This window comes from Leucopleurus acutus (assembly GCF_964270905.1).
Source record: "Leucopleurus acutus genome assembly, chromosome: 14".
Taxonomy (NCBI): Eukaryota; Metazoa; Chordata; class Mammalia; order Artiodactyla; family Delphinidae; genus Leucopleurus; species Leucopleurus acutus.
The window spans coordinates 27,994,367-28,020,334 of NC_139156.1; the positions used below are offsets into that span (position 1 = coordinate 27,994,367).

General features: G+C 40.7%; 1 protein-coding gene across 1 annotated transcript; it reads left to right on the forward strand.

The window, feature by feature from the left end:
- The first annotated feature begins 988 nt into the window (after positions 1-988).
- CWF19L1 (CWF19 like cell cycle control factor 1) lies at positions 989-25,405 on the forward strand. Its single transcript, XM_082854528.1, has 14 exons — positions 989-1,028; positions 3,857-3,941; positions 5,166-5,244; positions 6,083-6,184; positions 7,611-7,825; positions 9,760-9,878; positions 12,516-12,600; positions 14,225-14,365; positions 15,272-15,386; positions 16,145-16,224; positions 21,085-21,294; positions 22,897-23,016; positions 23,465-23,562; positions 25,008-25,405. The coding sequence occupies exons 1-14, from the start codon at positions 1,006-1,008 to the stop codon at positions 25,150-25,152; spliced, it is 1,617 nt and encodes a 538-aa protein (XP_082710654.1). The 5' UTR covers positions 989-1,005; the 3' UTR covers positions 25,153-25,405.
- Positions 25,406-25,968: the final 563 nt, after the last annotated feature.

Sequence of the window (25,968 nt, forward strand, 5' to 3'; positions counted from 1 at the left end):
AAAAATATAACACAGAATTCTATGGATGAGTTTTCATATCTTAACTGAGGTTTCCTCTTCCTGAAATTATCACCTGCCCATGCTTGATAAACTTCTATTCTTCTTCAAGATTCCGTCTTGACCTCTACTACTAGGCTGGGCTGTATTACCTCCAGAGCAGAAAAAATATCAATGTGACAGCAGTACAGAGGCATCAATATTTTAAGGCAGTTAACTTGATTTTTCCCAAAAAAGCATTGTAGAAGTTGTGAGGAAAATCAGAACTTTGTTGTTCTTCCTTAAACTTATTTTAAGTTTTAGTTAATTTTGAATTGCTTGGCTGCATTTCGTGAGTCTCCCATGCCCCTCAGTTGTCAGGAACTCTTCCATTTCCTTAAACACTGTTGTCTCCAACCAATAAGGCCTGAATTCTCCAAAAAACTCAATGTCATGAAAAACAAAAGGTAGGTGGGCCATCGTAGATTAAAAGAGACTAGAGGGACTTCCCCGGTTGTGCAGTGATTAAGACTCCGTGCTTCCACTTGCAGGGGGCGCGGGTTCCATACCTGGTAGGGGAACTAAGATCCCAGGTGCCCTTGGTGTGGCCAAAAAAATGAAATAAAATAAAATTGTGTATTACAAATTTCCCATGTACTCTTTTTTTTAAAAAATATTTATTTATTTGGTCTGTCTTGCCCACGAGAGTTACATCATTAGGTTGGGGCCAACACCGTACAGAGAGTTTTCTAGCAATTCAATAATTTCAACTGCCCCCAAGTAAAAAATTACAATCGGAATGTTTTTCGTCCTTTGTCCCTTCTTCTCCACGCTCCTGGTTTCTTGATTCCTGCTCGAGGCAAAACCACCTGAGAGAGGCATCTGTCCCTCGGCGCTCTCCGTAGGTAACTGAGATTTCATTGGCTGGGAGCGCTGACGTCTTATCGTAGTGCGGCCGCCTTTTCCGGAGGAGCGTGGGTTCGTTTTCCGTATTTTCGGTGGTCGTCCCAATCCGGGGTATAAGGGCAGATGGCTGAGAAACCGCTGCGCCTGTGAGTGATCCTGAGTATGAAGCGCGCGCGCACGCGTGTGTGTGTGTGAGAGAGAGTGACCCTGAGTCTGAAGCATGTGTGTGTGTGTGACCCTGAGCCTGAAGCGGGTTGTGTGTGTGTGTGCGCGCGCGCGCGCTGGAGGGGGTATTCTAAAGACAGAAAGGCGGGGGCGGAAGCCCGGCGGCTGCTGGTGAGCTTCGATCGCGTCTTTGCCTGGCCACTGCCGGCCTCTTTCCTGGCCGTTTTCGCTTCTGAAGAGGGGGACTCTTGGCGACACTCGCTGAGAGAGGAGGAAGCTCCTAGCGTCAGGCCTTCTCCATGTTAGGCCGTCTTGGTCTCTGACATCATTTCCCCTTCGTTTCTCCTCGCAGTATATTTACTAGCCAAAAATTGTAGGCATGGGGCCCATTGATGGGCTCTGGGCAGTGGTCGACAGGAGAGAGAGACAGGGCCTTTGCCCTGGCGCGCTTTTTGAGGAGATGGTGAAGAGAGGACTTCCATTCATTCATTCATTCAACAGTATTGATTGAACAAATGCAGTGTGCCGGGCACTGTGTTAGACGTTGCACAGATGGAGTTCCTGCCCTAATGGATCTTACAGTTTAGGGAAACGTATATTAATCAAATAATCCAGATAAATGTTGAATTACGGTCCTGATAAATGTCAGGAGGAAAAGGTTCACGGTTCTGGGAGGGTGTATAGGGTATTTGGATTAATGTGAGGAATCAAGGTAGTGAGGATTGAGCCTTGATTAATAGTTTTGTCTTTATCCTAAAAAAGTTACTGGATCACTGGAATGTTTAAGAACGCCTTGGCATGATCAAATTTTCATTTTGGAAAGCGATTCTGGTTGCAACGTGAAGAAAAAATTATAGCCAAAGTAGAAAACAGCTAGGATTAGATAGCGTAAAGGCAGAGGAGAAGTGCGGGGGTTCAAGGTTTATTAAGGAGAGGACATCAACAGGGTTTGGAGGTGGTTTGGTTATGAGTGAGAAGGTGTCAGCATTGTCCTGGTCCTAGATTTCTTTCTTCAGTGGGGTAGGAAACACTGGAAGAGGGCCCAGATGAGGAGATGATGAACTTTGAGGTGTCTTATGATGTACAAACTGGACAATGGCTCTCCCCAAAACAGAGATAATTCCATGTGACAACTGCTATGAGAGAGGAAATGCAGGATCCTGTGGGAGCACCAGGATTTGGTGACTGATAGGGGCTGGAGGGCGTCCTAGAAGAGGTGGTGCTCAGAAGATAAGTGAAAGTGGTAATAATTTATTACAGAAATTGCTCTGAGGAGCTATATGGATTTCTGATGTTTTGAGAAGAGGACTTTCTGAGCGGTCAGGAAGGCTCTAGAGATGTGATAGGCCTTGAAGGATGGGAAAATTTTAGACTCAAGATGGGTAGTGTGGGACTGTTAGGAGAAATAACTACCCCAAGGGAATGGCAGAGACAGAGAGTGATCAGATCGACAGTAGGGAAGGTTTCTGTTATGGAAACTTGGAGAAAGCATTGGGAGGAGAGATCAGGGACTTGTGGAAAGCTGTGGTTCCTCAGGCAGTGGAGTTGTCTTAATGTTTTTGAGGAAAGAACATTAAACTGCTGGCTTTACGTAGGGTGGACAGGAAGAAGGGAGAGTATTAGAGGAAATGTAAGTATATCCTCTGCGTTGTATCCAATACCAGATTCACCGTATTTCTCTCTGATTCTGCCTCTGCATAAACTACAGGACTCTCAGTTGCTCAACCTTGTAATTATCCTCCGTTCCTACTTCTCCACTCCAATTTGTGTTCAAGTCTTCAGAATTCTAAATTTCTCGTCTGTTTCTCTCCTCCCCATCTTCATTTGACATTGCCCTCTTTGCTGGTATTTTTGCTTATAGTCACTTGTTCCTCCAGACCATCTTTCAGTCTGTTACTAAAATGATCTTTCTAAAACAGATATGATCGTTTCACTACTCGCATTTTCACTACCTTGAAAATGTTCAGTGGTATGGACAGTAAAGAACACCAGAAAGACATACTGACAAAACAAGAACTATAATATTTCAAGATGAGTTAAAAGACATTAAGAAAATGATATGAGAAGTGGAAAAACCCTGTAAATCAAAAGTATAAAAACTCAGAAATGAGATTATAGAACAAGTTACCTCAAAACTTAGGGTCAGTCTGCCTTACAAACCTCAGGTCTTGTCAGTTTCTATCTCCCTACCCCATAACACTTTACACATACCTCCTATTATTGCCCTTGTTCATATAAATTTATAACTATCAGCGTATCTCCCCTTCCCTGATTGTGTACTCTTTGAGGCTTGAACTGAGTCTCTCTCTTGTTTATACTCCTAACGTGTCCTTAGCATAGTACTTGGCATACTGCACTTAGCAAGCATGTCGTAGATGTCCTGAGTGTGTTTGTTGAATGGATGAATGAAGCCCTGTGCTAAGATAGTGGTAGTGGAAACGAAAAGGACAGGATGACTTTGAAAGATATTTGCAAAAAGGAATTGAGGAGACGATGACTGGATGGGGGATTTTGGGGTCTTGGTAACCAAGTTGGCAGTAGACTCAGCCACAAAACTTGGCAAGTGAGAATAAGCTGGTTCAATTTTGGAGGAAATGATAAGCTAAATTTTAGATATGGTGAAGTTATTGGTGAGACCTTTAGGTGGAGCTGCCCAGTGGTCATTAATAGTTCACATGCAGGGAACCTCTCAGGTAACCTCAGAGACTGGATCACATATCTCCCTAATCCAGGAAGACTAGGGTATACCAAACCTGGCAGGCTTATTTGTGTGTCCTGCATTGCCTTAACATTTATGTCTTGTTTGCAGCTTGGCATGTGGAGATGTTGAAGGAAAGTTTGATGTTTTATTCAATAGAGTTCGAACAATTCAGAAGAAAAGTGGAAACTTTGATGTAAGATGTTTCTTTTTACTGCATTTAATTTGACTGTTGTAATCAAACATAGTAAAATAAAGTTGGGGCTCCTTTATACATTTCTCAGTCAAACACATACTCTCCTTTTTTGTTAGACTGAGTTCCTTTTTTTTTTCTCATGTATACAAATTTATTTATTTATTCTTGGCTACATTGGGTCTTCCTTGCTGCACACAGGCTTCCTCTAGTTGTGGTGAGCGGGGGCTACTCTTTTCTGCGGTGCACGGGCTTCTCATTGCCGTGGCCGCTGTTGTTGCGGAGCATGGGCTCTAGGTGCGCGGGCTTCAGTAGTTGTGGCACGTGGGCTCAGTAGTTGTGGCTTGTGGGCTCTAGAGCACGGGCTCAGTAGTTGTGGTGCATGGGCTTAGTTGCTCCGCAGCATGTGGGATCTTCCGACCAGGGCTCAAACCCGTGTCCCCTGCATTGGCAGGCAGATTCTTAACCACTGCTCCACCAGGGAAGTCCGAATTCCTTTTCTGAGCATGGGAATTTAGTAGCTGAAAAGTGGTGTGGGAAGGGAGATGTGTTTACTGTAGACCCTTCTATACTTTTTTGAATTTGAATTTTGTTACTTTATTACTGTACGCAAAACTGAAAACAGACTAGCAGAACCTCCCTAAGTGATTCTGACCCTGGGTTTGGGAAGCACAGATCTATTTCATGGGTATATGGTATGAGTGAACTCATAGCATATGTGCAAATGCTTCACAGACTAAAGAGTCCTATGTAATTGTTATGTGTTGTTGCCAGCTAGACTGTAAATTTTTAGAGTACAGAAGAGTATTCTGGATATGGGGATAATTTGTTCATTGGGTTAAAGGTTGAGTAAGACAACAAGCAGGAAATGTGTCCTTTATGCCCTGTATCTCTCAGGGTATCTAATATTGTTTTGTATTTTGCAGAGAGATTTTTTAAGGTTGATGTCTCCATTTTTCCCTGACCCTCTTGTCTCTTTCCCCAGCTTGTATTTGACATCCAGGGAGCCAAAATTTAGGAATTCATAGAATCAGTAACTACTACAATTGTAAAAAAATTATGTTTAGAAATTCTGTAAATTGATTAAGGAAATTCTGTAAATCGATTAAGGAAAAAACTGAGATCATTAAATAGGATAATTAGCTCAATAACGTTATTATCAATTAATTATGTACTATTTGATATTATTTAAAAATCTCATATATCTGTTTAAAAAACTCATTTTAGCTGCTGTTGTGTGTAGGAAATTTCTTTGGCTCCACTCCAGATGCTGAATGGGAGGAATATAAAACTGGCATCAAGAAAGGTACAGAACTTTTTTTTTTTTTTTTTTTTTTTTTTTTTGCGGTACGCGGGCCTCTCACTGTTGTGGCCTCTCCTGTTATGGAGCACAAGCTCCGGAGACTCAGGCTCAGTGGCCATGGCTCACAGGCCCAGCTGCTCCACAGCATGTGGGATCTTCCCAGACCGGGGCACGAACCCGTGTCCCCTGCATTGGCAGGCGGACTCTCAACCACTGCGCCACCAGGGAAGCCCCAGAACTTATTTTTAACATATGATTTCTAATAAAGTTTCAAGGCTACATGGTTCTTGCCTAGTTGTTTTTCACACATTAGTGATTGAAGAGTTTGCCTTTGATTTCTGCATTGACCTGGGAAGAATGCCTATATATCTAAATGTTCACATTTTGAATTTGGTTGGATTTAGTTCCAGAAAAAGAATTCTCTTCTCAGTAGGAAGGAATTGAATAATGCAACCATATGTGTTCTTTTTTTCCCCTAGTTTCAGTGTTTTTTGTTAAGCTCTTTGGGGTCTGTGTTTTCCTAACTATACATTGACCATCCTCTCTAAGATGTTACTTCATCAGCCTAGTGATACCATTTAATAGTCAAGCCACAAGGTTGGTTGTAGGATATCCTATGTGGTGACCGTGTTCCATGTATAGGATTGCAGACTCTTTTTGGCCATGCCATGTGGCTTGTGGGATCTTAGTTCCTGGACCAGGGATCAAACCCGTGCCAGGGAATTCCCTAGAATTGCAGACTCTTTACTTTTGCTACAAGTGTTTTTCCTATGAGGATACAGTTCTCAGGTTCCAAAGCAGATCTGCTAATAGCTGGTGTCATGTCTGTTTCTCTCACTAGCTCCTATTCAGACATACGTGCTGGGTGCCAATAACCAGGAAACAGTAAAGTATTTCCAAGATGTTGATGGGTGTGAATTAGCTGAAAACATTACTTATCTGGGTAAGTTGATATCTTGTGTGTTTGTAATGAACATAATGTGTCCCAGGAATTAGCCTCCAAGGAAATTTGTGGCTGGATTCATCTGCCATTACTGCCTGAGAGAATGGGGATCAGGGTTTTTTTTTCTAAAGTCAGTGTCTATACCTTTAAGACTATGTCATTTTTCCTATGTTGTCTCCCACCTCTCCCCAATCTCCTTGTACTTTCACAACCCAATATATACTCTTTCAGCCAACTAGAGGAATAAAATATTTGACTACAGTGTTTGAAGTACGTCAGGTATAAATTGTGTTAAAAAAATTCTATGTATGTGGTCTCACCATATAACATTGCTAAATGTACACAGCTTATTTGTTAATTGGACTCCTAATTTGCTATAGCTCTAGGTTTCACTGAGGTTTTGAAAAACTCAAGTTTTTAGTGCTGATACTTGGGTTTTTCACTGCTTTTGTCCTTTTTCTGATTCCAGGTCCACTCTTCAATTCCAGGTTAAAATTGTTCCTCCACAACCCCCTGAAACTCTTAGTGGTTCTTTCAATGTCTGGCTGTTGTAAAAAGCACTGTCAAATTTTGCTTTTCTTCTCCACTTGCTCCCCTCCCCCCACCACTACTGCTTCTTGGATCATTCAACTCACTTTTATCTAAAATGGCTCAACTGGTCTTCACATTTCCTCTCTCTTGGTCTCTCATTTCTTTAGAAAGCTTCTACATTTCCTTTGCTATAAGTGCTCTTTTTATAGTTTTTTTATTAGTATGTGTGTTCCTTTTTTACTTTATTATTCTTTGTTAGTCAATATGTGTGTTCCTTTATTAGTTAGTATGTGTGTTCTTTTATGAGTTAGTATGTGGAAAGAACCATTTGAGAAGAAGAGACTCAGTAGATGAAAGGGAAGTGAAAATTGATGGAACCAGGGTTCTGGCGGCAGCAAGAAGGAAACGGAATCAAGGGCACAAGCTATGAATAAATTTAGATGATGGCAGAGTCTCTTAATTTTTCCCAAGTAATTGCTTTTTCCAAATGTTTTCCTTCATTTGGAAGCTTCTGCCTTCATGAAGAGTACATTTATTCTAGACTATAGCTTACTCACAGCTGCAATTATTTTTTTTTCTTCTCAGTGCCTCTCCCTGTATCCAGGTGTCTAGATTTCTTTTAGTCCCTTTGGAGTCTCTAGAAGGCAGAAAGCCTTTTTCTTAATCAGTGCTTCCTAGGTTTTTTCATTTGCAAGGCACCTGGGGCAATCAGACTGTGGGCTCCAGCAGCCTTCACATAAGGACTGCTCTTACTTACTGAACAGGAATACTGTTGTAGCCATCCAACATTGAGACCTAGGAGCTGGAAGTGGGGCATGGGGAAAGAGATTCATCACCAGAGTGACATTTCATTCAGCAGTTTGACTAAAACTTGTCCATTTTTCTTTGAACCCAGGTCGTAAAGGTGTCTTCACTGGAAGCTCGGGGCTGCAGATTGTGTACCTCAGTGGGACAGAGTCCTTAAATGAACCTGTCCCAGGTTACAGTTTTAGTCCCAAGGATGTGATTTCCCTGAGAACAATGCTGTGGTCAACATCCCAGTTTAAGGGTGTTGATATCTTGCTCACATCCCCATGGCCCAAGTATGTGGGGAACTTTGGGAATTCTTCTGTGAGTAGTATTTGTTCAGTTGGAATTTCTAAAAGCAAATTGCAGTGGCTTAATTTGAGCTTTTTTGCTCTTTATGTGACTATTTCAGCTCTTAGTTCCTTTCAGTACAAATCTTTTATGAATTTTTCAGGTTACTTAAAGCCTTATTGGCTGACCAAAGCAAAAGTTGATCTTAATGAAAGCATGATTCACTGAAGAGAGAATGCTGAAGTCTTACTTATAAATGAATTTTTTTAAAAAATTATATTCTCTGCTTCAAGTACCCTTTCTCAAGCTTCTTAAGAAGTTTTGAGGGGTCACTAATTTTCAGTGAAGAGATTTATAGCTAGTGGCAGCTCTGTAGTTTTATTTCCCCCTTTCCATTCCAGATTATATCTTTTTGGCTATCAACATATTTTAAAAGGTGGAATCATCATGGGATTGAGGATAGTGATCTAAAAGTTGGGAAACAATATATTGAAAACTTAGTACTTTTCTAATGGGAAAGCTTTAATGTTGGAACGTATTGGAGCGTGCCATGGCGTTCGATCTAAATATTTTTGTAGGAAGAGGGTGTACACCAGGTTGGTGAGTGACAGCTATCATGGGGAGCTACCTTGGTGGAAATCAGCCTAAGGAAGACCTTGAAAGGTTGTATGTGAGCGCAGAAAGCATCAGCTGAACTTCAGTGAAGGAAAATGTAAGAATGCATTTAGGGACAAATATCAACTCCTAGATGTAGAGTTATCAGATATGATCCAGAAAAGGGCCTTGTAGACCACTCTGCCAACTTCAACATAATGTGTCCATGACTAAAAAGGCCAACAAAATACCAGGCATTGTCAGGATTTTGAAGGGAGAAGGGACAACACTTTCTTCCCCTTCCACAAACCTATGGTTATTCTGCCACTAGTATACAAGAGGCAGTGCTGGTTGCAGCGTAGAGAAGATACAGCAGAACTAGGGAAGATCCAGAGAAAGACTACTAAAGTGGTGATGAGAGAAAGACACGTGATACTCTATAAGGAAGAATGAACAGCAGTGCTAAAAAAGTTTACAATTTTTGATTAAAGTAGATTTTGATGAAAGTTTATAAGTAATCATACAAGGTATTTATAGGGGAGAAAACAGTATATCTCACTAGTCCCTAAGGTACTGTAACTAACCTCAAGGCCAGTTCCCTGCCCTTCAGCAGACACCTGAAGGAGGCAAGCATAAGACAAAAGGAAGGTTTTGCTTTACTTAGTGGAAAATTAACTCTGGTAATTTCTTTATTTCCAGTTAATACCTTCTCTTAGAATGAAGTTCATAAATAATGTTATGGATGAGAGAGCACATAATTTATTGTTAATGGAAGCTCTGGGAACAAACCTAACTTTTGACAGACTTTGTATTACAAACTGTGACAAGGGCACGGTTGTGCCCTTCCACAAGCCACACCTTCCTTGACTGAAGCAAAATAAAGGATTGTATGCTTATGTGATGAAGTCCTTGAATGTTCTACGGCAAATATTCTATGGATCCTAGGGGCCCTGAAAGCTAGCTTTTAATTTTGATCTTCTGCAATGACTATGACTGTCTGCATTGTCAGAACTACAGGAGCACAATGAAGCAACTTATAGACGTACTACTGTCTGTGGGCTCCAGAGAGAGTGCTTACTTTCCAAAAAAAGATTGTAATAAACCTTGTTTTGGGTATTAGTATGGAGGAGTTACCTTCTCCCTTAACCTCTGGCTTCCAACAACTGTTCCTATTTCTGCATTTGTAATAGCCCAGTTCCCCTTATGTGTTGAGATTTCTCTGATGCCATAAGTATGGAATTCATGACGCAAATCCTGCTGCCCACATTGTAGCCACATAAATATTCCAAAGACATTTCAAAGTGTCTTGTTATATCTCTGCATTTCATGATAACTCTTAGGTCTGTTATGATGACTAAGTTTCTATTTACTAGGGAGAAGTGGATACCAAAAAATGTGGCTCTGATTTGATCTCCAGTCTTGCCACAGGCTTGAAACCAAGATATCATTTTGCTGCATTGGAAAAGACTTACTATGAGAGGCTTCCATATCGGTGAGTAGCATTTCATTCTTTTTGTTTTTTTGAAGAATTTGCCTGGATTTTCTGTGTAAACTTCTCATGTTCATTTCAGCCATATAATATCTTGGTTTCTTTTAGTTACTCAGGCATGAAATGAGTGACTTTCAAATCATTCCAATTCTCTGAGTTTGGTTTCCTAATTTGAAATACAAGGGATCGGATGATACTGTATCATCCAATGTATCATTTAAAGCCCCTTAAAGGTTTGAGGGTCTGACATAACAATGCTGTTTAACTATCATAGCTTGATGTACAGTAAGTCCTGTTTTGATCAGGTTAAACGGTTACTCCTTGTATAGTCTTTTTTTTTTTTTTTTTTTTGGCGGTACGCGGCCTGTCACTGTTGTGGCCTCTCCCATTGCGGAGCACAGGTTCCGGATGCGCAGGCTCAGCGGCCATGGCTCACGGGCCCAGCCGCTCCGCGGCATGTGGGATCTTCCCGGACCAGGGCACGAACCCGTGTCCCCTGCATCAGCAGGCGGACTCTCAACCACTGCGCCACCAGGGAAGCCCCCTTGTATAGTCTTAAACTCAGGATAATCACCTAAGAAGTATTTCAATTTAGGAATCAAGAACTTGTATCAATTTTTTCTCTCTCTCTCTTTTTTCAGTATAGCTTGGAGATGGAGTTTTTAAAGGATGTATTACAGAGAAAATAAAACCAGTGTTTTATAAGTAATAGAGCTAAGTAAAGTTAACTCTGAAAGATCTTCACTTTAAAGGCATGGGTAATCCCTAAAATGATTTATAAAAACCTTTTTTTTTTTAAAATACAAAAGCAATATATGTGTTGTTGAAAGTTCAAAAAATATAGGTGAGCAAAAAGAAGAATATAACCTGCCCTTTCCTATAATCCCACAGCCTAAGATATAACCATAGGTACCACGGATTTTTCTTTTATATCTCCATATATGCATTCCAGAAAAACCTCTTGTTCTCTGAAACCATGCACTAAAAACAGAAAGGTTATAGGAATAAGCCACTCAAAACTTTTAAGGATCCAAATATACATTTCTCTGAAGAACATAAACCAGTGGCCAATAGGCACATGAAAAGATGCTCACGCATCATTAGCCATTAGGGTAATCCAAATCAAAACCAATGAGATACCACTTCTCACCCCACTAGGATGGCTATAATCAAAAAGACAAATAATAAGTGCTGATGAGGATGTGGAGCAGTTGAAGCCCTCATACGTTGCTGTGGGAATGTAAAATGGTACAGCTGCTTTGCAAAAATACTTGGCATTTGCCTACCATATGACCCAGCAATTCCACTCCTATTCCAAGTGAAATGTAAACATAGGTTCACAAAAAACTTGTACACAAATGATCATAACAGCATTATTCATAATCGCCAAAATGAGGAAATGACCTAAATATCCATCACCTGATGAATGGATAAATAAACGGTGGTATATCCATATGATGGAATGTTATTCAGTAAGTAAAAGGAATGGAGTACTGATAAAAGCTACATGTGTGAACCTTGAAAAGATTATTCTAAATAAAAGAAGCCAAACACAAAATACCACATATTACATGATTCCATTTATCTGTAGTATCCAGAATAGGCAAATCCATAGAGATAAAAAGTAGATTAGCGGTTGCCAGGGGCTAGTTGGAGGGAAATGGGGAGTGACTGTTAATAGATACAGGGTTTCCTTTTTTAGATGATGAAAATGTTCTAAAATTAGATAGTGGTAGTGGCTTAGTATATGTCAATATGCTAAAAACTGGTGAATTGTATGGTATTTGAATTAGATCTTAATAAAGCTGTTAAAAAAAAAACAGCAAAAAACCCTGTACAACTTTTTTTTTTTAACATCTTTATTGGAGTATAATTGCTTTACAATGGTGTGTTAGTTTCTGCTTTATAACAAAGTGAATCAGTTATACATATACATATGTTCCCATATCTCTTCCCTGTACAACTTTTTAACCAGGGCTGTAACAAAAACCCATAACTATCATAATAAAAATACTGGCATTTTTTTTCTAGGGAACATAGACACTCATGTATTTTTATATTTTTCCTAGGAGAATGAAATCATGCTATGTATTACCATTTGAAGCATTACCATTCCACTTAAAACTCATTTCTCTTTGTTTTTCATTATTATAGTTTATTATTACATAAAAGAAGAGAGAATAGTGTAATGATCCCTCCTGAACCCATAACCTACTTCAGCAGTTATCAACATTTTGCCAATTTTCCGACTCTTTTAAAGCCAAATTTAGAGTTTTTTGTGCTTTTCAAATACGTGACCTCATTTTTTTCCTAACAGCAGCCCCGGGAAGTAGGGATGATTATTCTACTAGAGGGACAGGTAACATCTGAGATGTTACTGGTGGTGATGTAGTGATAGACTTAGGACCTGTGCTTTTTTCATGGCCCCATGGAGTCTACATATTTCATAATTGCAGATCAAAAGTAAAGTTTGTTGGTGGGAATTCCCTGGCAGTCCAGTGGTTAGGAGTCGGCGCTTTCACTGCTGGGTTCAATCCATGGTCAGGGAACTACGATCCCGCAAGCCTCGAGGTGCAGCCAGAAAAAAAAAAAAAAAGGTAAAGTTTGTTGGTAACCTATTATCTTTCCAATATGTTATAGAAACCACATCATTCTGCAGGAAAATGCACAGCACGCCACCAGGTTCATAGCTCTGGCAAATGTTGGAAATCCAGAAAAGAAAAAGGTAAATTTTGAGTATTTGGTGTTTGGTTAATATTTATTGTCTGCCTGATAAATGTTCCTCTTGCCAAGTTTAGCATTCAGATCTTCTCTTCTCCCCAACTGCGATGTCCCAGTACTTCAGTGACTTTACTCTTTATAATAATATGGTAATGAAAGGTCAGGTTTCCTTGGGTCCTTTGTAGGAGATTTTAGAGAAGGGTTTGGGAAAATAGGCCCAGTGGAACAAAGGCAAAATTTCAAATGAATGATGTCTTTCTTCCCACATCCATGTGGTCGTCTCTATGGGTATTTTTCATGAGTTTGACCTCAGATGGTACTCTTGTTTTGCTTCTTTTAGCAACTTCATTTAGCAGAAATAATAAAACCTTCCCAAGGATTTACCTAAGCCCTCGTTGGCTTTGGGAATCTTAGTGATACCTTGAATCCTCCTTTATACTGGAAAACAGTGCAGGTGAATGAAAGAGGGTATACCAGAAAAGTATATTGTTCTCACTTCCCTGAGAGCACTTCTGATTCTGTAGGGCCAAAAGCAGGATATTGTGGATTGGAATAGCTAAAGATCAGAACAGTCAGTCACGTGGGAAAATATATAAATTATCTGAAGATTATCCTACTATAATATGCCGTAAACAATGTACATGCAAAAGATAAATATTTTGTTTTTTTCCATAATATCTTAAACTTTTAGGCCCAATGCATTCTTAGCAAGTTTAGATTTGTAATTTTTTTAACTTCCTTCCCTCCCTCCCTCCCTTCCTTCCTTTCTTCCTTTTTTTAAACTGCCCTTTCAAGACCGAGCATCACTCACAGTATTTTTAGTCTATTGCTTTACTTTCAGGGACATGTTAGCCTTAACCCTAAGCAATGCATACTTCACTCAAAGAATATGCACATTTTAAAATTTGGAAAGTATTAGTAAATTCATTTCAAAATTTTGTTCCAGTTTACACCCCTACCAGCAGTGTATGAGCCTGTTTTCTCAATGGGTAGTGTCAAATTTTTATTAACATTTTTTGCCATTATGATATAAGAAGGTTGTGTATCATTGTTAATTAGTTGTATTTCCCTGATCAGTAGTGAGGTTAAGCATCTATTCATATCTCACGTAGTTTTCAGTATCTGTGCCATTAGTCCATGGTTTTAGATATTTATGTGAGTATTTATTTCTTTGCTACTAATCCCTAAGAAAATCTATCAGCATATACAGCAGAAATTGTATAAAATCAGAGGGAAACACTAAGTTGTCCAATTCAGTTTTCATTAGAAAAAAAGAAGGGCAGTGCAGTGACTATGGACAAAGTGCACAAAGATAAAGGACCCAGAGACAGAAGCAGTTTGTCTTCAAGGGTTATGGAGCAAGTCCCTCTGGGCCTTGCAGTGATAGTTGTTTTGTGTAAGGGCTGGGCTTTGATTAGTTGCTTGTTACTTCATCAGCCCTTGGTTTGCCCCTGCAGGGATCACTGAAACGGCATTGCTGTGGATTCTCTGAACCACAGATGGGCTGGTTGCTGCTCTTTAATCTTACTCAGTTTCTGAAGCTTTGTGTGAAATGTTATAATAAAATAGGTTGGTTACATTTGCACAAACAGTATTTCCCTTAATATTATGTTGTTCTTCTACCAAAGTATCTTTATGCATTCAGTATTGTTCCTATGAAACTAATGGATGTAGCAGAACTGGTAAAACAGCCTCCAGATGTCACTGAAAACCCTTACAGAAAGTTTGTGAAGCAAGCATCCATAGGAAAGCAGATTCCTGCCCCTGAGGTATGTTCTGACTGAGAGGTGGCATTTTCTGGGCAGGATTGCCCATTACAGGTGTCCTTTTCCTGGTTATAGTTTAATTCATAAGGCAAGTTTAATCCCTCGAATCTAAATCTTTTTCTTTCCTTTGGGAAATCATGCTGGTGATTAGAAAGCCTTAGTAGATTTCCAGTAAGCTCAATGTGTTTTTTGTTTTGTTTTTGTTTGTTTTTTTAATTATATTTTGGGATTAACAGTTTCATATTTTTAGTCTTTCATTGTCTAAACTTGGTTCATATGTTGGGGTTACACATGTAGAGTCTTTCCTTGTCTAAAGTTAATTCTCTGTTCTTAACTCTTCAGGCAAAGATCCCAACTGCTTGGTAGCAATGTAATTTGTGATTTTATAATGAGTGGTATAGGTGAATAAGATTTACTCTGAAGAAATTTCTTAATAGCAGACTTTTCTGAAATTCGTTTTCCCTTCACTAAAGCAAGGAATGTCAAGTTTCCTTACTAGTATGCATTGTCTACTTTCTCAGACTTTTTTTCTTATCTTTTTAATTAAAACTCAGAATTGTTTGATCTGTGAAATTGTAAGACTGCACCATGGCCCTACTGAGAGAGAAAGGGAAAGGAATGTGGGTGGGTTCATGCTATTCTGTTTTAGGCAAGAGTTGCTGTATAACTTGCATTTTAATTCACTTTTCCAAAGGGATAAATTTGGTGGTAGCTTGGATAAGTGTTGAGAGGTATGACTGAGAGTCCAGGCATCAGGATTGGGAAAATATTTTTCTTCTCTAGAATAGGCAGAAAGGGCAGGGAGGAAAGACATGACATGGCAGGAACATTCCCTTGTATGTGGATGGTTGGCTACTTGTCTAAAGGTTAGTTTAATAACATTTACTCTTCTACCTTTGGCTGTTCCAGGAAGATTCAGCCTGTCAGTTTTTCTTTGATTTAAATGAAAAGCAGGGAAGGAAGCGTTCATCTACAGGCAGAGATAGCAAGTCTTCTCCTCACCCAAAGCAGCCTCGCAAACTTCGTAAGTACCTTGGTTCCAGAGGTTTCTTATGTGAGCAAAAACTGTTATTTTGGGTCTTGTTTGGGAAGCAGCATTGCTAAGAGAGCCTCTTTTGGCAGAAGAAGATTGTATATTGAATCATTAGGACCAATAAGAAAAATAAAAGAATGCAAAGGTGGCCTGACTTTGAGGCTGTCTGAGGCTATTCCTGTCAGAACTATGGAAAAAGCTCCTTTCCATCACGTCTGTAAACGTAAGGTTAAGAGCCTGCAAAACCAGTTTGGGTTTATAAAATAATAGAATAATCAAACTGGTAGAAAAGACTTACAGCTATTACATTGAGATCCTCTTTCTCCACCCCCTTGTTTCAAAGATGAAGAGGCTGACTTCGGGAGGGTACACGTACTCCCAGGGTCATGTGGATAGCTGGTGGCATGACTAGAACTAGAATTAGGGCTCCAGACACCCAGTTGAGTGTTCTCTCATTGCAGTTAGTTGCCAGTTACATGCTACTTTAGTCAATATATGGTTATCACATGGATCACCTACCTGTGGATTGGTTACAAATTCAGAACTTTTAATAGAGGTTTAGTTTCATTGATAATGGTAATGGGGGCAGGGGTCATAGTGGGAGCACAGCAGACACAGTCCGTTGTGGCAGTACTGTGTACATATCAGTGTTTGCAGGTTGCAAAGATCAGACAAGGCTGAATTCTTTAGGGTGGTTATGTGCTGGAGTGCTTGGACCATGGTAACATTTGTCTTTCTTCCACATGAAGCTCAGCCTCCAGGACCCTGCTGGTTTTGCCTTGCCAGCCCTGAAGTGGAAAAGCATTTGGTGGTCAGCATTGGCACACATGTGAGTTACTTCCATGAACCTTTTACAGAGGAGACACCTGTTTGTTTGCTGTTAACTTTATTGAGTCATAATTTACATATCATAAAATTTACCTAGTTTAAGTGTGCAATTCAGTGATTTTTAGTTAACTCACTGATTGTACAGCCATCACATAATAGTTTTAGAACATGTTCATCACTCCAATAAGATTCCTCATGCCCATTTACAGTTAGTCTCCATACCCACCCACAGCCCCAGGCAACCACTAGTCTCTTTTTTTTTTTTTTTTTTTTTTGTGGTATGCGGGCCTCTCACTGTTGTGGCCTCTCCTGTTGCGGAGCACAGGCTCCGGACGCGCAGGCTCAGTGGCCATGGCTCACGGGCCCAGCCGCTCCGCGGCATGTGGGATCTTCCCGGACCGGGGCACGAACCCGTGTCCCCTGCATCGGCAGGTGGACTCTCAACCACTGCGCCACCAGGGAAGCCCAACCCCTAGTCTTTTTTGTCTTCATTCCTGTCTGGGCATTTCATATAAATGGAATCGTACAGTGTCTTTGTGTCTGGCTTCTTTTACTTAGCATAATGTTCTTGATGCTCATTCATGTTGTAGCATGTGTCAGTTTTCTATTCCTTCTGGTCAAATAGTATTCCGTTGTATGGATAGACTACATTTTGTCTATTTATTCGTCAGTTGATGGACATTTGAGTTGTTTCCACTTTATGGCTATTAATGAACATTTGCATACATGTCTTTGTGTGAACGTATGTTTTCATTTCTCTTGGATAGACACCTAAGGAGTGGAATTGCTTGTAATTTTATGTTTAACTTTTTTTTTGCGGTACGCGGGCCTCTCACTGTTGTGGCCCCTCCCACTGCGGAGCACAGGCTCTGGATGCGCAGGCTCAGCGGCCATGGCTCACGGGCCCAGCCGCTCTGTGGCATGTGGGATCTTCCCGGACTGGGGCACGAACCTGTGTCCCCTGCATCGGCAGGCGGACTCTCAACCACTGCGCCACCAGGGAAGCCCTATGTTTAACTTTTTAAGATACTGCCAAACTATTTTTCAAAATGGCTGTACCATCTTGTTTTCCCTCCAGCAATGTATGAGGGTTTCTGTTTTTCCACATCCTTTGCCAACATTTGTTATTTTCTATCTTTTTGACTAGAGCAACTATAGCAATTCTCCTGTGGTTTAGTAGAGCCAGTTTCACAAGATTGCTCCTTCTCTCCCTCCTCTCTGACAAATAGGTATGGCTCTCCTAGGGTGATGTTTTTATGTAATTCTTGAACTTTATAAGTTTTTATTTCATACTACTTGGGGGTGATGAGTTGCTTTTTTGAATTACTATTTAAAACAAGGATTTTCTTTTCTTTTTTATTTTTAATTAATTTATTTTTGGCTGTGTTGGGTCTTCGTTGCTGCACACGGGCTTTCTCTAGTTGAGGTGAGCAGGGGCTACTCTTCGTTGTGGTACGCGGGCTTCTCACTGCGGTGGCTTCTCTTGTTGCGGAGCACGGGCTCTAGGCGCGCGGGCTCAGTAGTTGTGGCTCACGGGCTCTAGAGCACAGGCTCAGTAGTTGTGGCACACGGGCTTAGTTGTTCCATGGCACGTGGGATCTTCCCGGACCAGGGCTCGAACCCGTGTCTGTTGCATGGGCAGGCGGATTCTTAACCACTGTGCCACCAGGGAAGTACAAACACAAGGATTTTCTTTGTCCCAAAAAGGGAGTCTTCTGTTGCCTTTACACTCATATTTGGCTAAAAATGTTGACATTTTTTTATATCTTCAGATTTAAAAACTTGAGTTTATTAATTTTTATTTGTGATAATTATGCAATGTTGGGAACTGACTTACACTGATTATATAAAAGACTAAAGTGATAAATTCTCAGTTTTGCCTAGTAGTAGAGGATATAGCTTCCTAATGACGGGAATACGCACATCCACATTCCTGGTATGGGTATCTGGGAACCCAAGATAATAATTACAAGATTGCTTGGTAAGCACTGAATCAGACTATGAGAACTGGATGATTTTGAGAAGGATTTTATTCAGGCTGTGGAAAGTTCTGATGAACTATGTGTGTCTCACAGTGAAGTCATCCTATTTCAGATTTCCCCAGATACTTTTCCTTGGGCAGGGCTTGATTAGGTATTAAATAATATTAGTTTTTGACCCTCATTCCTCTGGGATTCATATAGACCATTATTCTTCTTTTTCATTCATTTAGAATGAAAGAAGCTTAATTTTCAGGGTTAACATTTGCACCCTAGTCTCCCATGACTAGAATTGGCTATTTCCCAAGGCTCCTGAGGAAAATATTTACAAATCATTTCTTAGTGTGTGATGCTTCTGCGGACAGATACTTTCATCCATTTTTCACTGATTTATTCTAATTTTGTTTCCTGGGGATGACCTTTTCCTCAGCTTATCCTGACAGTGAGGGCCCTCTTCTGTGGGCTCCTGTAGACTGACTAGAATCTGTGTCATCTTACACTCGAAGTCATATCCCTCTCCTGCCATTATTGTTTGACTGAAGAGTCCCAGTCATTTACATTTAATTTTTATGTCTTGCATATTGGCACACTCCTGTCGGTAGGGGGAGCATGAATGGGGTCAAGGCCTGTGACACAGCTGGGCCATAGAGCCTGTGGATGAACTCTTCAGTGGGAAGAGAAGCAAACTTGAAAAACTCTTCTTTTTATAGGAATACCTTTTTGGATTAACTCTCTTGGATCTTGGTTTCCTCCTTGGATTAGTGCATGCTATCCTTCTCTCCCATATGGTATGGTATGGGAGAAGGCTTCAGACTGCCTTCTGTTTCGGAAACAATAGGTTCAGAATGCCATGCAGGGCACAAGAGATTTGGAATGGGTGACTTAGCTCCGTGCTGCTCTGGGCCTCCAGGAGAGATGGCCTTTCCTTTCCATTTATTGTACCTTTCTATTGCCTAGGGTATCTGGCTTAGGGTATGAGCCTAGGGGATAATCAGGAAACCTGTTTGCTTCTCATCTTGACCTAAAGCTAGAGGGGCAAAAAGTATCTCAGATTTTGATTGTGGCCCAACCCAGCACCCCAAGTAGGAGGTCACATGATGATTTTAGCCTAGAGCCTACCTAGTAATCAAGTTTACACTTACCTGTGCTGTCCTTTGTTGTTAGAAACCTCTTGGGAACCTCTGGTGACCTGTGGGTGTCTGGCACAGGGCTTGGAGTCCCCTCTGTAGCCACTCCTCTTGATCTCCTTTCATTACTTTTTTCCCCTGGCTTTTTCTCTGTCTTTGCCATGCCTTCCTCAAGGAATATACATAGAAGTATGCTAATGGCCCATGGCTATAAATTGGTAAAAGCAGGTGCGGGCTGCTAAGAGTCCAGAATAACTATTGCAAAATCCATGCATTTGTCTATGGGAGAAATATTCATTCAGGTCTTACTTATACATTTGAGATAAAATTAGAGATAATTCAAGTATAGAACAGATTACAAGTTGAGAGTTTGAAAAGAAGGGAAGAGATCAGCCAAGTGTGAAACTATTCACAAGAACTAGAAGGTACTGCCTTGGGGGGTGCTATTTAGTCTAGACTAGAAACTTCAGTAGCTTCAGTGCACATCACAGTATAAAAACTGCTGTTTATGGCGGTGACCCACTGACATAAAGGAAAGGCTAGAAAATTCAGGCTTCTAGAGTAACCTTTTAAAACAAACACAATCAAAATGGTTATTAAAAATTTTTTTAATGTTTTAGCACATATGAGGTTTTGATGAACTCTAGTCATCTGGGATATTAACTCTATAGATGTGTTCAGTCCTCTGTGCCAAGGAGATCGAGGATGATCATGCTTTAGTTTGTTTCTGATACTTATCCTGTCATTCTATTGGGCTTTCTCAGTGTAGATGAAAAATAAATGACTCCTTCCTTCAGCCTTAACTTTGAACCCACCACACTAAAAGTATACTTTGGATTGTTTTTCTAAAGCTCCAGTACCCTCATTTGCCTGCGTTGATATTCACTGGCCCTTTCTCTACTCACTCAGTGTCTTCCCTTCAAAGAATGTCTGAGTGGTAGAGCAGTCTTGCATGTTTAGGTTTTGACAGAAATATTTTTAGTTGCTGTTTAGCTGCTGGCAGCCATTGTTGGGAACTACAGTTTTTTTGGATGTACCTGAGTTTGAGGTTCCTTCTTCTTCCTTCCCTGTTAGGTTATGTTTGCTTTCATTTTGTAGAGGTTAGTCAGCAGCTTAAGGCTGTAGGGACACTGGATGCTAATCACGTCATCTTTGCCTTTTTCATGAGCCTAAGAGGTGTATTTAGGGGGTGAGGTTGGGTGTCACTGTAAGGAAAGTGGTTCATTTGAAGTCAGAAGTGGTATCTTTCTTTGGCTGGGGGTGATAATAAACTGAAAAATTGCTTTCAAGTTCAGAGCCTGGGAGGAAAAACCAACCGTCTGTTCCAGTCTCCTTCAGCTCTGGTGTGTTTGTAGCCAAAAGCCGGTCTGCGTGCTGCTCATTGGCTCCCAGTTCATTTGATAGTTGCATAGAAATTTGTTGCATCTGGGAACTCCCTGGCGGTCCAGTGGTTAGGACTCCACACTTTCACTGGCGAGGGTGCGGGTTCAATCCCTGGTCAGGGAACTAAGATCCCACAAGCCGTGCAGCCAGAAAAAAAGAAATTTGTTGCATCTAATCTCATTCTTCAGCAGGTGCTTGACAACATTGTTGTTATAACCTCTAAAATTAGATTTTTTTTAAGAGGAGAATTTCTACTGAGAGCCTCTTGAGCACTTTTCCCACACCCTTGGGCTCACGCTCTGTAGAGGCTTTTCTCCCTGAAGAATCACACATGCAGTATTGATGTCTCACTTCTGTGTGCTTCCTCTTCAGTGCTACCTTGCCCTGGCCAAAGGAGGCTTATCTGATGACCATGTCCTCATCCTGCCCATTGGACACTACCAGTCAGTGGTGGAGCTTTCAGCAGAGGTGGTGGAAGAGGTTGAGCAGTATAAGGCTACATTGAGGCGCTTCTTTAAGAGTCAAGGCAAACGATGTATTCTATTTGAGAGAAATTATAAGAGCCATCACCTCCAGCTACAGGTAGGTGGTCTCTGCCCAAGAACTTGGAAGGGCTGTATGGGGACCTGGATATTGATAAATATTTAAATAATGTTAATTTTTTTGAAGTATAGTTGATTTACAATATTGTGTTAGTTTCAGGCATATGGCAAAGTGATTCAGTTTTACATATATATATATATTTTTTTTTTTTTAAGATTATTTTCCATTATAGGTTATTACAAGATATTGAATATAATTCCCTGTGCTACATAGTAAATCCTTGTTGTTTTTCTATTTTATGTATAGTAGTTTGTATCTGTTAATTTCATACTCCTAATTTATCCTTCCTCCCCTCCCTTTCCCCTTTGGTAACCATAAGTTTGTTTTCTATGTCTGTGAGTCTGTTTCTGTTTAGTATATAGAGTCATTTGTATTTTTTTTTCAGATTCTACATATCAGTGATGTCATATAATATTTGTCTTTCTTTGTCTGACTTCACTAAGTGTGATATTCTCTAGGTTCATCTATCTGTGTTGTTGTAAATGGCAATAGTTCATTATTTTTTATAGCTGAGTAATATTCCATTGTATATATATATATATATATATATATAAAACATATCTTCTTAAGCCAGTCATCTGTTGATGGGCACTTGGGTTGTTGTGTAAATTGGTGCAGCTGCTATGGAAAACAGTATGGAGGTTCCTCAAAAAACTAAAAATAGAGCTATCTATGATCCAGCACTCCCTCTGCTGGACATATAACCAGTAAAGATGAAAACTCTAATTCGAAAAGATACATGTGTGCCAGTGTTCATAGCAGCACTATCTGCAATAGCCAAGACATGGATACAACCCAAGTGCCCATCAACAAATAATGTTAATTTTAATACTTAATTTTAATTAATATTTAAGTATTTGATTCTAATATAAGGTTAGGTATTTAAATAGTTGATTTCATATTTAAAATATTTAATATGAATTTTCATATTAATATTTAAATAATATTCATTTAAAAGGTTAAAGAGTTTCTAGTGATAAGTCCAGAGATTTTACAGGGATTCACAGGGTAGTGCATGGCAGTACAAGTGAATAGCACAGATAGTAAGTGCCCTGTTGAGAAAAGGAATGGGTAGTCGAGGAAGGTTCCAAGAAAGGTGTGGGCCTTGATAGAGTTTGGAAGAGAGTGGGTATTTTGTGTGAAGCTCAGCATGAGTAGCAGCTCAGAGGTAGGAAATAGTCTCAGATCCTGCCTGGGGCTAGCAGCTCAGAAATTCAGAGACTTATGGATAATTTGATTGTCGTTGTGGTGGTTTTCTTTCTGGCACATTTGTTAAGTTTTCAAATGGGCCTGACTCTGCCACATATATTATATAGGAGCTGGCAAAGGCTTAATGACAAAGAGATCTCTTTCTAGCCTTTCCCACATCAGAGATGGGCTCCCACATGTGGCAGACAAGCTCATAAGTTTAAGTCCTTACAGACAGGCTGACATAGACCTGTCTGGCCTGAGGAGAATCTCTGCTGAGGGGTGTTTCTCCACCCCTGTGATGGATTTGCTACGTCTCAGGGACTGTGCGGGAGGCATGAGCTCTCTGAGACCTGCATGAAGAATTTCTCCTGCTCCTCCCCCCCGCCCCAGGTCATTCCTGTGCCCCTCAGCCGCTGCGCTACTGATGACATTAAAGATGCCTTCATTACTCAGGCACAGGAGCAACAAATAGAGCTGTTGGAAATCCCAGAGCACTCAGACATCAAGCAGGTAAAACAGGAGGGGAAGGTCATATTCCAGGAGAAGTAAAGACCTGGTTTCTGACATGTTGAGCCTGAGGTACTCAAAGGTGTTTAAAAAATGTTAAATGAGCAGGTGACAATTTGGTACTAGAGCATGGGGTATTGATTAGACTAGAGATGAAGATGGTATTACATCAGTGCCTTAATGCTTTCCTGGGAAGAGCAAGAAATTAGAAATTTCCTAAGGCAGGAACTTAGGAAGGTAGGTGCTACTGGGAGGATCTTTGTAATATCTGCCAGTTTGGCATTTTAAACTCCAGTTCCACTAAGTGGCTTGGGATTTATATCTGCTCACATCCTTTTTCTTGTGCTTCTAAGCTGAATTCTTTGCCAAATTAAAGCTTTAAAGAGATGGGCTGGGATTTTTGACTTTTAAAGCACTATTGCATGTCCTCATATGACTCTGTTTACTTTAGATTGCACAGCCAGGAGCAGCATATTTTTATGTTGAACTTGACACAGGAGAGAAACTTTTCCACAGAATTAAAAAGAATTTTCCTTTGCAGTTTGGAAGGTTTGTACATTTTTCTTATTTTAAATGTATTTTCACTAGACCTACTCTGAACGAAGTAGTGGGCTGCATGGCCAGTTGAGTAAAAAGCCAAACAAGGAACAGTCCTTGCCCCAAGGAACCAATAGTCTTAGGGCAAGTCAGATGTTTACATATATGACAGTAATGCAATGCAGAGTGTGAAAAGCACGAGTAAGGAGGGGACGGTGCCAAGGCTCTCGCGAGTGCAGGGCCCATCATGTGTCCAGGGGCCACGATTAGGGATATATTTGACCCCACAGCCATCCAGGATGAACTGCTTTTCTGCCACCATGTTTTCAGATTCATTTAAACTTAGTTAAAATAAAGCACCACTTCTTGGAGACATGGATCTTCTGGCAGCCAGGGAACTTGAACTTCGCCCTGTGGAGGGCCTCAATCACATGTTTCTTGTTCTGCAGGAACAGTTGTGGATGGACATTATGACTTGGCCAATGTGGACCCTGGCCACTGTGCCCTGGGGCTTTCCCAAGGCACCGTGCATACCTGTCTGGAGCCTAGATCAGGGACAGCATGCCAGTCATGAATGTCCACTGGAAAGGGCTGTCTCCAGGGTCCCTTAGGGCAACCCATAGAGGCAACAGGCTGCATACACTACGAAGAAGGCTGCTGTTTGCAGTCATTGCACACTGGGGCCCCATGGGGAAAAGAGCACAGTCAGCTTAATTGGCTGCAAAGGAGTTATTTCTAATATATCAAAATAAGTAAAAGTATAAAGCAGTGGCATTTAGAAGGTAGCTTGTGTATGTGGTGGTTTTGTTAACATTGAGCCTGTGCTGTTGTGCCTACCTAGCCCTGAGTGCACTAGAAAGAGAGGCAGAAAGTCAGAGTGGGATATGATACTAGGTGCCTGACTTTTCACCTCAGCACACTAATGGCCCGAGATGACAGAACTAGAGTTTAAGGCAGGATGTAATTACAGCTAGTTTGGTGCTTTGATTATGTTGTCTCCATACATCAGAAAACCCTTATTTTGCATTTCATAGGCAAGGAAATCAAGGCACAGTGATGAAGTAATCTGTTCAAGTCACAGATAGCAAGTGGCAGAGCTAGGAATGGAATCCAGTCCCTGATATTTCTGATATCAGGGGCTGCCCTCTTTCTACTGTGCCATGTTGCTTCTCTAGGTACCAGTAATGTAGTTCCAAGTTGTTCAGAGAAGTAAATGGAATTTGAGGGGCTAGAAGAGCTAAGACCTGAGCGGGTCACTTATAACAGGCATGAATTTGATAGATAGAAGGGCAGAGATGGCTCTCAGGGCAGAGAAAATGGTATGATTTAAGTCAGAGAAATTTGCATACCTTCTTTGGGTGATGCTGAGTGGAGCTCTCTGGCTGGAGAGGAATCGAAGGAAGAGTGGGTTTTGGACTGATACTGTCCGTTTTGACTTCTTTGTGCTTTTTCTGCAGGGAGGTCCTGGCTAGTGAAGCTATCCTTAATATTCCTGACAAGTCTGACTGGAGGCAGTGTCAGATCAGCAAGGAAGAGGAGGAGACCCTGGCTCGTCACTTCCGGAAAGACTTTGAGCCCTTTGACTTCACTCTGGATGACTGAGCAAAGGGAAAAGCACTTTATGAACTTCACAGGATGTAATGGCAGCCTGTTTTTTGAGAAACAACAGTCTCCCACGGGGACTGTTTCCCTGCCTCTTTTTTGTGTATTCCCATGGAAGCTGCCTGCAGCAAGAGGCCTAAGATTGAATATTTTTTAGAAAAAGTCACATTCTAGGATGAAGATCTTATGTTAAAAGCATGTCTGTCATCAAACTCCAAGTACAGCTTGTTTTTATTAACATTTTCAAAAATATTTAAACTATCATATAAAATCCAAATGCTTTTTCATGGTTGGGAAGTGTCTTGCGTTCATGTTACCTATAACCATTGAAATGAAGTAGTGTGTGTGTATAGTAGGAGGGGCCAGGGCTTTAGGCCCAGGTGTTATCCCAGGATCTCACAGGTGGCTTCTCACTGAACAACCCAGGATGGAGAAGGCCTTTGCCATTTTTCTCTTATAGCAGTCATCTTACTGATATAGAAGAGCTCATTCAGTCCTTCAGCAAATACTTAACTCCTATGTGCCAGGCATTTTTCAGGCTCCAGGAGTATAGCCATGTCCCAGCATGATCCCTGTTGTCCAGAATTTACGGTCTAATTGGGAAGAGGAGGGGCAGATTTTTAAAAAGAAGACGAGTTCTCCTTTAGATACTGAGTTTTAGTTGCTGTTTGATAGTTACAAATTCATGGAGATCTGGTTTGGTGATAGGGTTTTGGGGCTCATCAGGGTATAGGCCATAGGTGAAATTATGAGAATGGATGGAAGTAGGGTGAATACAGTCCTAAGCTGAAGATGACTACCTGAGAAATGTCAATA

Bases quoted from the DNA above. Each gene is read 5' to 3' on its own strand.
- CWF19L1 (XM_082854528.1), top strand. From the start codon at position 1,006: ATGGCTGAGAAACCGCTGCGCCT. The intron at 3,942-5,165 runs GTAAGATGTTTC...AACTCATTTTAG, and splicing joins AGAAAAGTGGAAACTTTGAT to CTGCTGTTGTGTGTAGGAAA. The intron at 14,366-15,271 runs GTATGTTCTGAC...TGGCTGTTCCAG, and splicing joins AGCAGATTCCTGCCCCTGAG to GAAGATTCAGCCTGTCAGTT.